The sequence below is a fragment of the Argiope bruennichi genome, chromosome 5 (genome assembly GCF_947563725.1).
Source record: "Argiope bruennichi chromosome 5, qqArgBrue1.1, whole genome shotgun sequence".
Lineage (NCBI taxonomy): Eukaryota > Metazoa > Arthropoda > Arachnida > Araneae > Araneidae > Argiope > Argiope bruennichi.
Window position 1 is genome coordinate 55,951,177 of NC_079155.1, and position 16,686 is coordinate 55,967,862.

The 16,686-nt window shown below is 29.9% G+C and overlaps 1 protein-coding gene across 7 annotated transcripts in view; it reads left to right on the forward strand.

Annotated features, from left to right (window-relative positions):
* LOC129969272 (uncharacterized abhydrolase domain-containing protein DDB_G0269086-like) overlaps positions 1-16,686 on the forward strand; it is a 105,816-nt gene that overhangs the window by 40,695 nt on the left and 48,435 nt on the right. The window contains exon 1 of one of the 7 annotated variants that reach the window (XM_056083758.1): positions 8,157-8,491. The exons of 1 other annotated variant lie outside the window; for it this stretch is intronic. In XM_056083758.1, coding sequence (XP_055939733.1) covers positions 8,431-8,491 — 61 coding nt within the window. In that variant the 5' untranslated portion in view covers positions 8,157-8,430. Of the gene's footprint in view, positions 1-8,156; positions 8,492-16,686 lie in introns of those variants that run through there. 5 more of the 7 variants (XM_056083759.1, XM_056083756.1, XM_056083757.1 and 2 more) reach the window with 5 other exon arrangements.

Genomic DNA, 16,686 nt, shown 5'->3' on the forward strand with positions numbered 1-16,686 from the left:
TTTTTTACAAATCCTTTTGTGTGATAACTATGAAAAGCAAAATGATCATTTTCTAGGAATCTTCCAGAAGTGCTGCTTACTGTGTTAAAAATTATTAATAAAAGATAACTTTTTTTCTTTTTCATATTGCTTTCTATTTATTTTATTCTTAAAGACAGTTCTCGTTTTTTTAATGAGTCAACAAAAAACAAAATATAGCAGCATTTTGCAAATAGTCGTGTATGTGAAATGCAACTTTTAACTAAAATGAGCAGAAAACCCGATTTAATTCTGAATTTTTCCAGTTATTTTTCATTATTAAGTTGTTATATACAATATGATTTGAAACTTTCTAAGATTTCTTTTAAAATTTTTATTCTTTATAAATTCAAGGAAATAATCCAAACTTTATCTTATGATTACTAAGTTTCTTATCCACGTCATGGCAGATGTTGCACAGCTTATCAAATAGGAAGGCAGAAAGCAGGAACCAAAAAGCAAGAAAAAATATTCCGAACTTATATAGTTTTAGAATAGAATTTGCTGAACCCAGCGATTTAGTTCATTGGGGAGAATTATAACCCATTCAATTTAGAAGTAAAAGTTACAGTTAAACTCGAGTTCGAGTGATCGGATATTATTTTTAGAGAACTAATTTGAAATTATTATTGCTAAAGTGTTAATTTCTTAGCATTTTTCCCCAACTCATATACAAAGAATTTATTTATTCTTATATGACCAGAACAGATTGACGACCAAATTGATGTTAGAAAATTAATGATATTTGAGTGCATATATATTTATTTTAGTTTTTCCATCTTTTTTATTCTTTGAAAAAATTGTAATAATTAACAATTCTATGGTTCATGAAATTTTATTCTTTGTTCTGTTTTGCTTCACCTACTTACAAAAATTGTTCCAAATTGAAATAATTAAAGAAATATTTTAAAGCAGAATGGTTCGTGCTTAGTTTCATATTAATGGAGAACATAAAATTATGTTAGCACAAAAAAAGACAACTCATTTTCTCATTTTTTTTTCAATAATGGCTTATGTTTAAAATGGCTTCTTAATTTAAGATTATTAATTCTGCATAACACTTTTTTTGTCTTTTAGATTCTAGCGATAGAATGATTCATTTGATTACCAATTTTTATTTGTTTCTTTATTTCTGCTAAAAAGGTTAAAAACAGTAAAAAAAAAAAAAAAAAAAAAAGTGTTTTTTTTTTTTTTTTACGACTTTGTCCTCGTAGTGACTGTGTGTATTCTTCCAATTTTTCTTCCTCAAAAATATTTTAAAATACAAGAGTTGCTTTTGGAGACCGTCCCAAAGTCAAGTTAACTTTGAAAGTTGAAGGAAAAAAAAAGCAAAACACTTTGCTTTCGGGGCCATTCTTGATTAAGTGCTCCTTCACAAGTTACAACATTTCGAGCTTTTCCAAAATATTGTTAACTACTTTATTCCAAACCGTAGAACATTCATACAAAGTGATTCAACATTCCCTTATATTTAGCGATGTGGATGCATTTCTCAGAATAAGCGCGCTCTCACCCCCAACATTAATCTTTCAAGAAAATATAATAAGAAAAAAAATGTATTGCGGTCTCGTTATTGCCGTTTCTGCCACGACCCGACTATCAACAGATAAAAAAGAAAAACAAACCTCCAGAAAGTCTGAATTCTTTTGCCAAGAATGATGGTCTAATTTTAACTTCCCACTCCGCCTCGATACGCAACTTCTGCACTGAAAATGTGCATCAAGTAGTACTTGAAAAGCCCTCCAATCTGTTGTGAGAGTGTTTTTCTGGCCATCACGGAATTCTTCCGAAAAGCATAAGCTCTTGCTTATTTTAAGCTCCGTTGCATGGAAGAAATTTTGAGTATAAAGTAGTTGAGCTTTTGTTTTTAAGCTTGATGGTTTGACGACCGGAGCACTATTGAAGAAAAAAATTGGAAGTGAAAAATGTTTCTTGTCTGGCAGTTGAATTTTAGAGCGATAGATTATGATGTATGAGAACGCCAGGCTCATGATTATTATTTATATATGGTCTGTTTTTGTTTTTTTGTTTTTTTTTTCAACTAGTTTATCTATTTTTTTCCATCCTAAAGCATTTTTCAGTGACAGAATTTTCATTCAAAACCATTTTATTCTGGAATTCAGATATATTATAAAGACCAAATTTTGAGGACATCAACACCGCTTGTCTAGGCTGCTCAGAGTTGAATGACCCCCTTTATTATTGATAAAAATACGAACCTACATATAACGGAACTTAATGATATTCAAACGAATTACGATATTGAACTACTATTATTAACTAAAATGGAAGAGCCATATTCTACTTATTGTAAAGGTCGGGGAGAAGTAATGAGCCGTTAAGAAACGAGTAGTCAGTTCGTTTTTTAACATATAATTTCAGTTGAAGTGAACTACGCAATATACTGATAATAAAAACTTTATAAAAAAATGGATCTAACTTTTCTACTATCTTATGCTAAACAGACGGACTTGTCAAATGGTTCTTGTACAATGATCATGAAATATGATAATTTGCTCGGTTTAGAGAAAATTTTGTATTGGTACTGTCTTATTCTGATTTATGATTTATCCATTAAAACTCAGCGTTCATCCTCAGTTTTTCAAAAATTAATTTTGCAATTATGACTAGTTTATTTCTTTTTTAGAAATTTGATTTCTGAACATTGGCACAATCCCATATATTTTTTCCATACCCAGACGAACCGGGGGTGTATTTTTACATCAGCTTAATAAGAGGGATTAGTGACTCCCTGTAGCTTTAATTTATATGCAGCATTACAAAATAAATAGCTAAAGCAGTTGTTGAGAAGTCTACTGACCGACCAAAGGCTCAAGAAGTTCTATTTCAATTTCCGAAGTCGCACACAAGAAAAGTTCCGTTTACTGTCAGGAAAATTTTTAATTAAAAAAAAATCTATACATCTTGGACTGGAAAAAAGAATTGAGCAAAAAATATGCATTTTTGATTCATTTTAACAAAATAATTTCGGAAAAAATATCAAACTAAAGAAATAATGTGAATTTCAAATTTACAAAGTTCTTGTTGTTCTAGCAGAACAATTCATTGTTAAACCAAATGTTTCTACCTTAGCAAAATCTTGTGATTACCTTTTTTCAGCTTCATTTTTATAACTATGAATATTGTTTTTTTTTTTTTATGTTTGTAACTTGAGAAGATGTGAGTTGTATCTACACTGTTTAGAAATTATATAAAACTTCTTGTAGAAACGTATGTGAAAAACTGGAATTTCGTTAAAAATTGTGCTAATTTTTTAATGCAATGCAGAATTTAAAATATTTTCGGATATTTCTTATATTTTCTAAATTAATTAGTTTGAGATTCAAAGGCTTAATTAAGGTTATGAAAATTATTTTAACTTCAGCGAATTTTTATCATTTCTGTACTCTTAATAAAGCACTTTGTGAATGCAAATGTAGCAAATCATTTCTGTAGATTTTCATTTGGGCTCTTATCCAGTGTTCCCATTCAAGTTTGGTTTGGTTTAGTTATATTAACGTCCCGTTTGAAGCAACACTAGGGCTATTTTGGGACGGATCTCGTAATTTTGAACCGCGATCAGATGACGAGGACGACACCTGAGCTGGCACCCCCTCTCCACACCACACCAGCGGGAAGACGTTTGGTCATGACGGATTTAACGTGCAACAGACCCCCTTACACGACGGTTCTTCGGTGGAATCGGGTCACGAACCTGAAACCCTCCGGTTCCGAAGCCGAGACCTTACCACCAGGCCACCACGGCCCTTGTTCCCATTCAAAGTGCAAGGATGAATTCTCATGATCTGTGTCGGTATTTGGAGACCGTGACATGATCCCTTTTGTTAATCCGCTGTGTATATTCACCCTATTGTTGGAAGTCAGACATCCTCACATTGGTGTGGTTTGGAAGTTTTGAAAACGGAGTGTCGGCTTGATGGTCATCTGATAATGGTGAAAAATTACAAAGTTTTGTTTAAAATATCCCTCCAAAGAAAATTTTAATATATCCAAAATTTGGAAGATATCTTTGATGCCTTTAAGTTATATTTTATACTTGCATTTTCCTTTTACATATTTCTTGTTTATATAAAATAAACTATTTCATTAAATATTGAAGTTAACTGTTTCATTGAGTTTATGGATGCAAATCAATGTACATTTTTGAGTCGGGAAGGGTAGTTAATCTTAAGAGAGGATAAAAAAAAAAAAAATCGATTACTTGACCTTTTAATCGGGAGCATGCCTTTTTCTTCTTTTAATTTATCTGGGAGGCACTTCTAATCGTCTGGATCTATTTTAAGAAATGTTTTGCTGCTGTTGAGTGGTAATACGGGGATTTTGGAGCAAAAAATAGGGAAGGTTTAAATTGCTTTTTATTAGCGGGTCTTTCGGAGATAGGCTGTTGCACCAGACGTCGTAATTTTAGCAGGAGATAGAAAGGGGATCTTTGTATCTGCCTTCGATATTTTTCTTCTAAGTTTAAATAAAATCTCTTCAAATATAGATCAGACTAGCCGTATTTAGCACGATAATAATAGCAGCATGCAGCTAAAATAAAACGGACATTTTTAATTGTAGTCATTATTTTTAAATCTATTTTAAAATATTATGTAGTATTTATTATATAGAATTATTGACCTTGTATCTTAGAAGAAAAAGTGTCAGTGTTCCTATGTATCTTGAAATTCTGTCGTTTTTGGTTCAAAATAATGAAAGTCAATTAGGAAAGATTGATTGTTGTCTCATCAGTAGTAGATTCCATTTTTTTTTTTAAACTTTCCTAATAGCTAGCATTAAAGTTTCCATTAAACTTTTGCATAGAGATCGTCATTAATAATAATGCACATTTTAAAATCCCATTGCACAGTTAATTAATTGTTTATGAAAAAAGTATGCTTAGTTCACATTAATAGAGTATATATAATTTATTCAAATTAATTAAAAATAATAATTTAAACAAATTAATTGAAAGGGAACAAATGTTTATTGAATAGGATTTTCGTTCTACTTAATAAATTAGAATTAAATGATACAGTTATATTTTTTTAAAAGTCGAGTATTTTTATTTGAAACAATGATTGACGCAATCTTTAAAATTTTGTGATAAAGAATGAAAAAGTTTTTTTCAGTGCCTTTTTTCTTCATTTGAATCAGTTTCTCCCTAATCAAGGAAAATCCGGCTGATCTGATTTTGCCTGATTGTAACTTTTTAAAATAATTCACACAATTTCTTAGTGAGTTAAAGACGCTTTGCCTTCTTGGCTATCGCTGTTTTCAGTGTTGGCTGTTGTAACAAGATCATTCAATTCTTCATTTTTTCATTCTCTGTACTCGATTCTTTATTTTATCAGAAAATTCTTCGTCACCAATTACTTTTTTCAATACTTAAAATTTCTTAGGTTCCCATTTCAATAAAATGAGGCCGATTCTTTGCAACATACTACGTCTTAAAGAAATTTCAGCGTCAAACAAATTGAATGGAAAGAATTAAGATAACTCTTAATGTAAAATCGCTTTATATGTATCCGCTAAAAGCAAGAGTTTACTGACTTTCAAAAGAGCCTCTGTGTGCATTAACATCTTGATTGTCGTAGAGGTCATCGATAACCGGTGGGTCTATATAAATTGCATTGTAAAAAATTCAGCGCTGCAGTCAATATGTTGACCTTATTTATACTTTTAATTCGAGATTCGTATAATTAGTATTTTTTCTATTGAAATGCAGCATTATTCTTAAGTTAAATTGTATCGTTTCAAAATCACACAATAAAAATATAAATTTGATATGCGCATCCTCTGTTTTATACCAACAGCTAAAAAAATATTTCGAATCTACTATAGTTGATTTTAAGATTCAAGTCCCTCTAAGATTCTTAAAAATTGACATGCCATTTTTTGGTACTTTTGTATGTTATTGAATTAAAAAAGTCATGACATGAAATGTAAAGCTCCTTCCTCCCACTGTTCAACCGTGTAATATCATTTTCTTTTTGCTTAGTTTCCACACCTTTTTTTTTAGACTTTGAGATTTATGAATTGTGGAAAGTAAGCTTAAAACTTGTTTGATTAATTAATTTTTTTATCATTTTAAAGTTTTTATAAATCTGAAAATGCAGTAGAAACTCATTTTAATTTGTCTGGCCGAGCAAATTTTAATTATGGTTGAAACGATCACATTCATAAAGCTCTAAAATCATAACGGTGGGAAAAATTATTAAGTGAATGAATATTAATATAATTCTCGGAATCACTTTTTCTCTCGCAGGTCGCTTTCGATTTCTTTCTACTCACCGGAAGCCTTAATTTTTTCCTGTATGCAACTGAAGGCTGCCATAATTTTGTCCTGAATGCAAACATTACAATTAAGTACTTAGATTATGTTAAAATGTTCTGTAATTTTAATTCCATTCTGTTTAAAATTAATTTAAAATTTAAACCTTAAGAAGATAATGTTATTAGGCTGGCATATTATCTGCAAATTGAAACATGCATGAAGAAAATATCGCTCAAAATGCTCTACGAAGCAGACCAGTAACGTTAGTTCTATCAGTGTTAACATTATTACTCAATAAATTCAGAGCGTATCATTGCTTTTATACTATTTTAAAATTTAAAAAAATAAGCTTTTCGGTGTTACTCATTCGTTTCCGCGCTGTTTTCTTTAATTTTATAATTTTCAAAAATATTTTAAAGTATTTTTAACGATATTTGCAATTTTAGTCGTAATACAACAATAATAAATGGATTTTCTGTAAGTGCGCTGTCTCTTCTACAAAGTTAAGGTCAAGTTTTAGGAATAAAGATAAATATGTCAAGCCCAAACGTAAACGTATGATGTTTTGGACTAGAAGTTTGAAACTCGTTAAAAAATTTTCTTATGCTATATGCTTTAACTAACTCTCTTGAAGATGACTTTTTTTTTATTCTGTCAGTCCAGTTTGTATTAATATTTGTTTCTTAAAACTCCTTTTATATATGTGTTTGTCTTATAACTTTAAATGAGCAATTTTTGTATAGGCAAATATAAATTTATTTATTTCGTGTGTCCTGGAAACGGCTCTAACGATTTGGATTAAATTTTATGTTTAGATAAAGTTTTGGTTTTTCAGTTTATCTGTATACGTATCTTTCCTGAAAAAAAAAAAAAAAAAAAAAACATCGATTTTGCGCGCATCCAATATATATATATATATATTAAAACTAACTATTAGAGTCTGTTTCTATCTTCTCTCATGCAGACAATGTCATACTGCGCCATGCTGTAAATTTTTGTGGTACTTGCATCACTGCTATAGGTTGGTCACCTATTGGTACCTCAAAATTTTGTGATTTGACATTATCTGAATACGAATACATTCTTCTCGTATCCATTAGTGATAATGCAATTATTGTATTAACCAATTCGAATAACATGTTAAACTAAGTGCATTCATAATTTTTTTTTTATTTAAATGACCAATTTATATTTAAATAAGATTGAAAAATATTCATATATCCTCAGTATGTGACTCGTATTTAAATATTTTCTCCAAAAAAAAATCACGATTTAACGACAAAAAAAAAGCTGTCAAAGTGAAGCTTAGTTTTCAAAGTACTATAAATTAAAATCTAGTATAAATATTTTGTTTGGGAAGTTTTTAGGGAAAAGGGGTGGGGGGTACTTAAGGTCATAATACAGCTTAAATGAAAGGTGATTTATACATTATCTTTGTAAATTATGAACTATTATTAAATATTTAGGGATGATATGAATAAAAATTCTGTTCCCCTTTCTTGAGATTGTTCTGAGAGACACTTGTTACAGTTTAGACTCTCCGTCGCGTCTTCCAACTAGAGGCCGTCGGGGTCAAAATGACACCAATTACAACCCTCTAGTTCATCGCACCCTACTGACAAAGCAAATAAATTTATCTCTGGAGGATTTGTTTTGGATAAATTAGACCAAGAAGGCGGCGAGAATGAACGATAGTTGATTCTTCCGGAGGAAGTGGACGAGTAAGTCTTTCAATGCCCCCCTCCCTCCCCTTTTCCGTTTGTTGTTGCTCCAGCCGAAACTTCGGAAGAAGAGCGTCTTGAAGAAAACGTCTGACGTTGCGTACGGGAGGCGGAGTGAACGTAAATATCAGGCAAATGAGGCTACGCAGCCGTCGACAAGAATCTTTTTTCATCATCAGCCCGGCTATCTCTTCATGGAACTTGGAACGAGGGGAACAGATCGCATTTAGGTTTGGTTGGGGTTTCTTTGATGATGTGCGTGAGAGAGATGTGGACGCATGTGGAGTGAGATTATTGTATAAAAAAAAATTAGTTAATAAGCGAGATAGTGGAGTGTAGCCAGTTGGATTTATTTAATCGGTGGGTACGAAAAGTGCTTTCCCTTCCCTGGATGTGCTAGTGCCTGCATTGGAAATGGGGTGTGTATCATCGGTGTTTCAGTACGGATCCTACACTGTGGATGAAAGTAAGCTAGGTTATTATCACATTATTTCATTTTTCTTATTTTCTAAGTGTTATAGTGTGAAGTATTTTCATCCTGTACAAACCGGAGGAGATATGAAAAACCTCGAAATGTGGATGTGCCCTAATGACAGCCAATTTTAATGTCAGTTGTTGAAATATCTTTCATCAGCAATCTAATTCTTGTCAGACAGCTTTTCAATCACTTGGAACCCCGCGAATTGTATACTAGATTTCAGAAGTCTTAATTCTGTTTGTTTAAAATACTTGCTACTTTTTAGAAAAAGAAAAAAAAAAAAAAAAAAAAACCCTTAAAAGGCCATTTTTTTCTACTCATGGTACATTAAAATATTTTTTAGGATTGAGATTGGCTTAAGAAAGGTGATTCATTTAGCTAATTAGATAGTTTTAATTTGATTGATTAATTAATTTAGTTAATTAATTATTAATAATTCAAGGCATGCCATTTTGTGTGAGATAAAGAACTAAAGCATCTAAGTTCCTGTCTGATTGAAAAATTTGACCCAGTTTATGTCAACCTACATAACTTCATACAAAGATTGATGAATTTGTTGGAATGCATATTTTCCATAGTCCTAGAAAGGGTTAATGAACAGTTTTTAAATGATATCTGTGTAGTGCATGTCATGAACTGTATTTAAGGAATTGTTCAAAATAATGAAAAAATAATAAATGCGGTTGACTGTCATGCTTAAACTATAATCATTACATGTTAGTATATGTCCTCATGAAGATAATAAACCGTATTCAGCAGTTGGATGTATTTAAGAGATAAGCAGCTTCTTCAAAACTACACAATTTGAGAAATAGATGTTTTTGCGAATCATTTTAGAAAGAAATCTTATGGTGCATTTTTTTAAAATCAATCACTGCATTATAGAAAACTGTTGAGTAAAAGATTGCAGTCGGTCCAATTAATTTTGCTTAGGAAATTCCATACATTTAGAGCATTTTACATTATTAGTGGGCTCGATGCCTTTAAAATGCTAGTTATTTCCCTAGTATATACATGTACTACTTTTAGCAAGTTAATTACGAATGAGTTAGATAAAAAATTAATTTTTGTGGTTGACTATTTATTCGACGAAGATAAATGTAAGAACAAAAAACGCAATACCCCTGATCAAAATGAATAAGAAAAATAGAAACAATTTGGCAGAATATTTAAATCATTTTCTCTGATTATTCTAGTATTTACATATTGTATTGCTTGTATAATTAATTTTCCTATGATTGTAATAAAGCACTCCGGGTTTTTTAATGGGCAATCTTAGGAAGATGCAATAAAAAAACGGTAAAATCCAGGTGACAAACTGATTCAACAATTTGTGACTCTTCTTCTTGCATGCCTCACTTTAATTGTGTCATGTACTTTCTCTAAGGACGCGTGTGCTTTCGGCTCACAACACCTGCACTAGAAAATGCTTTGAATAGTAACCTCAGTGCATTGTTAGAGAATGAATGAACTTTGATTATTCTATTGATTTAAGATTTGTTCTTAATTTTAGGTTGCGAATATAAATAAAACCAAGATTAACTAAGTTTTTGTAGCGGTCCCAACAGCACTGCATGTTAGAAAATTGAAATTAATGAATAAGGCATAAGTTGGAAAGACCTTGTTAGATTCCATTCATCACAAAAGTTCAAATCATTTGCCGGAATTTCAAAATAGCAATTATTGCAAGGAAAAAAAAAATGGTATTGAAGATTACGCATTTTTAGTTTTGGTAACCTAAATCGTGATGTTGTTGAAATTTTATTCTGTTATTAGCATGTGTATCCAATCACTCAAAAATGATCGATTAAAAGTGAATTTAAATCATTAATGTGATCTTTCTAATAAAATCTCGGAAAGTTAATACTCGTTTTAAGGAATTTTTGTATTTTTGGAATTAAAAAAAATAGTTGCTTTAATGTTATTGTTTTAACCTTTTGCACTCGGATGGTGTCTCTCAATCACCATTCAAGACGGTGCATCATTTTAACGTTTTATTTATTTATTTACTTTGATTTTTAAAAAAATACTTAAAGAATGGTAAGAAGATGTAGATTAATTTTTTAATAAAACTCAACTTAAAACTATAAGTATTTTTTTTTTCATATCAATAAGCAAGTCCTTGTGTTATTTGAATAATTTTCCGAGCGTAAAGGGTTAATAATCTAGAGTAGATCAGAGTTTCTCAAACAATGATGCATTGCATTACTTTTGATAATACAGATTTTATTCAGAATTATTATCTTTTTATTATGCATGTATTGATATTTAGTTAGAAAATGCTGTTATGATGGTACAATTATTATTTTTTAATTCTGTTTTATGTCATTCAAATTTTTATTAAAAAAATGTCGAGAACCATTTGAAGACATCATTCAAAAGAACAAGTAAAATTATGTTCATTAGAAAACTTCACGTTTTCCTTGAATAATTTTTAAAGAAAAATTTATATATACAATTTTATATAATTTTTTTTTCACCTATGCTAATATACTCCAGAAAAATATTTGGGCCTGTGTGAAAGTATGAAATCTACTTTTACATTTTAAAAAGATATTTTTTTCCAAAAAAAATCAGTAAACACGTTAAATTTTGCTAGTTAAAATATAAAACTCTTAAATGGCTAATTTTAATTAAATCATCAAACTTTACTACTTAATTAATGTATTCATTTGAATAATTTAGAAATACAGTTGTTATAAAATGCAAGTGTATTGTTCTTATGAAAATTTTTAAAGCATTTGCGAATTTATGAATTAAAGCATGCAATACATAATTAATATCTTTTATGGAAATTAATTTCAAACACATAAAACTTATAATCGATCAGTGCAATAACCTTCGCTTTTTATTTATTCAAAATATTTACAACTAAAAATTCTGTTTACGATATTGAATCATTTGTTCAGAAAAGAGACTATAATCCTAATTATATTTCGGATGACAACATCCAATTAAATGCTGTGATGAACGACATGCATTGAGTTTTAGATTTTCCCAATTCTCTACATTGTTGTCTCCTACTGTGCCGCCTGCCCTTCGAATTGTTTTTATTTCCCGCAATCTCTTATTTATTCGTCTGGAACGATCTTAGTTGGTTTTGCTGAGATGTCATAAAAAAGTTGTCTGAAAATCATAGCGCAATAAATAGATCGTTTCCAAGTAAAAATGTCTGGAGCTCAAGGAAAATGGACGAGTTATGTTCCTGGTGATAGAGTGATTTAGGAAACGTGGAAATATGGATTATTGCGATTTTCTGCAACGCTGAAGCGAGCGATTTTTTATTTCTGAGAAATGTCATAGCTTTTATTTTTCTTTTCTGGCGGTACTTTTAACTTTCAAGATGTATTTCGATTCCAGTTAATGCATATATATGAATGTTTGCAACACAAGAACAATATTTTCAGTATAAAGATTTCAAGGGATAATTTTGTAATATTTTGTTAGTAAGATATTCAGAGCCGGTTTTATCATTAGGTGAACCTAGACAATAGCCTAAGAGTTTTACAACAATATTGAAATTGCACTGGTACGTCAAACATCGATACATTTTTACTAGCATTCGCAAAAGGAAATATATGAGAGATTAATTTTTCATAACAAATAAAAGAATTTTAAGGCATTTAGTTTTTATTGTGTTAATAAAGAATACAGGGCGTTCATTAATTATTGTCGGGGTTTCCGTACCTCATAACTTTCGAATAAAAAATATTACGCAAAACCCGATTACGTATTCGTAAATTACAACGCAAAGAATTTTATTAATGATATTAAAGTGTAAAGGTTGCACAATTTGCTTTTTGTAGGCATTCAGCTGAAGTTGATTCTTTGAGTTGTACTTTACGAATACATAATTCTTTGAGTTGTAATTTACGTATTCGTAATTCTTTGAGTTGTAATTTACGAATACATAATTCTTTGAGTTGTACTTTACGAATACGTAATTCTTTGAGTTGTAATTTACGTATTCGTAATTCTTTGAGTTGTAATTTCCGAATACATAATCGCCTTCAGCTGAATACCTACAAAGTGCAAATTGTGCAAGCTTTGCACTTTAATATCATTAATAAAATTCTTTGAGTTGTAATTTACGAATACGTAATCGGTTTTTGCGTAATATTTTTTATTCGAAAGTTATGAGGTACGGAAACCCCGACAATAATTAATGAACACCCTATATAATTGTAAATGAATTATTAATTTTTAAAATTGAAATATTCTCTATTTCCCTCCTTTTGAAAAATTTAAAAAATATAATAATTTTAATAAATTCATCATTTTTTTAAGCAGACTTGAGTAAACAAAGTCCATGACAAGGCCTAAAATACAGTTCGACAGTTTAGTTGGAGCAACTTTCTATTTTTAATACAGTTATTTATTTACATTTATATCCTTTACTTTATTGATAGTCTCGCTTGATGAAAATGGTTTCCAAAATTTGTATTAAAAATTACAAATCCATTTAGATATCTTTTAAAATTTAGATTAAAATTTCAAAAATTGTATGTCGTGTAAAAATTTTAGTAGTTAAATAACAAGAATAATATGATGATGAATTTTTTTTTCTCTATTGGAAAATCTGAAATTTCATTATATTTTGTAAAAGATACTGAAAATATGCATTTTCCTTTTAGCATTATGTTATTGATTACTGTTTTATTCTACAATTGTTATTCTTTACAATAAGTACAAACGTAGATCCCTTTAATTCCTGCACATTTATGTGGAGCATAATAATGATTTAATTCATGAACTGGATAGATTATTATAATAAAAAAAGTCCCCATATTTTTTTATAAGCACTCTTTTTTTATTTACAGTAATTTTATATGTGACTGGCCTCATAGCATGAAACGTTCTTTCTCAAAATATTTTTACCACAAGTAAAATATAGATAAAAATAAATTCTACTTTTTGCTAATGTTCTTTTTTTTTATGGAAATAATTACATAATGCTTCTTTGTGTGTGTTGCCTTAAGAAATAATCAAAATTTCTCATCAAACATTTTTTCTTGCAACCATGGATAAAAGCGGAAATTAAATAAATTTTTGTCTTTGCAAAACAGACCAGCGTCTTTCCCCTTTAAATAAATAAGAAGGGAAAAAAAACCTCGCAATGGCAGTGTTATCTGAAATATATATGTGACAACAGACTGTAGATTTTTTTTTTTTTTTCATTCCTCTTGCTTTGACACTTCCCAGAAAGGGCCAAAAGTCAGTCGTGGTAAATTCTGATTCATAGAGACGGGAACGTAGAAGTGAAATTAGAGATAGCGTGATCTGGCGCAGCTGTTAACTTAATGTTTTGCCTGAGGCCTCTGAGAAAGCGACCACATATACATATAAAAAAGAGAAATAAAAGTAAATGAAATTAAAAACATGAAAGAGATGTGGTTATATCTCAAGCGAATGGGAATGGATGCATTTTTAGAGAAACGCAGGTGCTGAATATCTATGGAAATTCTATCTGTTATTATTTCCTGCTTTCTCGTAATGTTATAACAGTCGTCATATACAGAATCTTTTTTTTTTTATTGGCCTTTTTTATGCTTGATTTACGGATGATCACATGAAAATACTTAATACTTCCGTGTGTCATGGATTCTTTATTTCATCATCACGAAGTTAATTTTATATATTATTTTAATGTAATTGCTGTTATGTTTTATATATGTGTTTTATGTATTGCGATTCGTTTTTGTTGTTGGAAAGCTTGGATTTGGCATTGCAAAACATTATATACTCCAAGGACACGTTTCGTTTTAGAAAATATCAAATAATTCTGTTCGTGAAGCCGAGATCTTAACTTTCATTACACATTTATATATTCTCATTTGAGGGAAAATTGTTATAAATTCGATATCGTTATGCTGTTTGGAACCAGCTATGATTTATGGATTGCGAATTCTTTATGACACATTGCAAAGCACACACACTTTACTCAGCTGTGCGTTATTTGCAATATAAAATTGCACCAACTTTGTTGCACAACTCGTAAAGCAACACTGATGGGGAACTGTCCCCAATTGCAGAGTTTATCTAATATGCAGGTTACGTATTCTGTTTCTGTACTGTATCTTGTTTCATATGAAAAAAAAAATCGTATTTCTCATGTAGATTTATGTCAAAATAGTCTATTCGTTGCTAATTGTACTATTGGATTTTTAAAAATATTTTGTAGTTTTGCATGTAATTTTTCATGTTTCATACAATTTTTGGAAATCAAAAGTATTGATGGGTTCTCTTTGTCTTTATTGTAGAGCAGGGGTGGGCATTAAGTTGATGGCGATCGACCTGTGCACCACCAAGACATTTTTTGGTGACCGCCTTTATTAAGACTTAAGACACGCGTACTAAAAGAAACATATTTATGGAACATTGTATTCTTTTTATCTCTTGAGGAAAACGAAATTTTTCTACTTCTAAATGACATGATTTTAACAGCATTTTGTTTAGAACTTAAGAATAACTTTTTAAATCTAATGAATGTATCCCAATTTTTAAAAAAGTTGCATATCATTTAACAACGTTCTCTGGTACTACTTTCCTGTGTGAATCTTTATTTTCAACGATGAATATAATTGAGACAATATATCGTTCCCATCGCACAGACGACCACTTTGAATCCAGTGCAAAGTTAGCAGTTAGTAATTATATACCGAAATTTTGACTGACATTATGTAGCCGAAGTTTTCTACTAACTATAACTAAAAAAACTAACTTTAGATGAAAAGATTTATTTTTTAATGTATTTTGAATTTTTTGGTATTAAATGCATCATTTGATATTGTTATATTTGTGGTAATTATTATGTTTGTTGTTAGGTAGTAAAGTACATATCCTGTATTTATTATTAAGTTATAATAAATATTGTAGACCTACGCCACTGGCTGAAATGCAGTAAGTACCTTGAAAAAATTTGAAGTAGCCGGTACCCTGAAAAACTCAGCCCACTCCTATTGTAGAGGGTGAAAACTTTTGAATTGGAACAATATGAACGGATTGGATATACTCATATATGTGTTAAATTTTTTTGTTTATCAGTTGGATTTAGCTGAAAAATAAAAAGTTGATTTAAAACTTAAAATAATCCAAAATTTTTTTTAAACTGTAAATATATTGGAATTTTTTTTAGTTCTCACCAGACTCAGAAAAAACATTGTGCTAATTGATAATAATTTTGCTGGAGCTTTTAAACTCGTAAAAAAATATTTATATTATAATAGAACTTATAATTTTAAGTTTTTGAATAAATTATTCGTAGCAATTTGCACCTTTTCTTCTTTATTAGAGAAAATATAACCTATTTCTTTAATGTAAATTCTATAGTTGTAACAAAAGAAGAAAGAAAAAAAAAAAGTTAACTATTTTGATATCAAGATCGCGTGTACAGTGTCAGACCAGTTATGTTTCAGGCTGATAATCATTATTTGATCCATTTGGAGTTTTCCAATATTTAAATCAATACAATGATTGTCAGTTATTATACTAATTCAAAAGAAATCGGAAAAAAAAAATTATTGAAACCTAGAAAAAAAAAAATGTGGTATATATTAACTTTGGCATTGCATTTACAAAAATAGCTAAATTGTTAGATTAAGTACGAATTTTCAGTCACGTATCCTAACGCGTTATCGTAGAAAGTAGTTGATTCACTTGCTTTTTGACAGTATTGACCGCTGAAGGTCGATGGTAAAGGTCAGGAAGATTCTGAATGCCAATGAGGGGAAAAGGGGTAACTTATCTCTGATGCCTAGATTAGACATGCAATCTTTGAGCGCAGAGATTTCGAAATGTTTGAAATAACTGGTGCAAATTCGTAGAAATTTTTGTTAGGTTATTTTAATTTGTTGAATATCTTTTAGTAAATGCTGTTATTGTAATTAATTTTAATAAATAAGTAAAATCAAGTTTCGATGTTTTAACTACCATAATTACTAAGCCTGTTCGTTAGGAGGCAGTAACTGGATTTTGGAAATTGCGTAGTTTATGCAAGATCAGACGGCCTGGTGATTGATTATTTTCTACGGTTTTAAAAATTTACCAATTTTTTTACTTATAATCTTTTTTTTTTTTAAATTATACGAATAGTTTGAAAAAAAATTATATACTGAGGAATTCCCCATATCTTTAATGTAAACAGAATCTAATCATTTCATGTCAGCTGATTTCTGAAGGTAGGCATATACCTC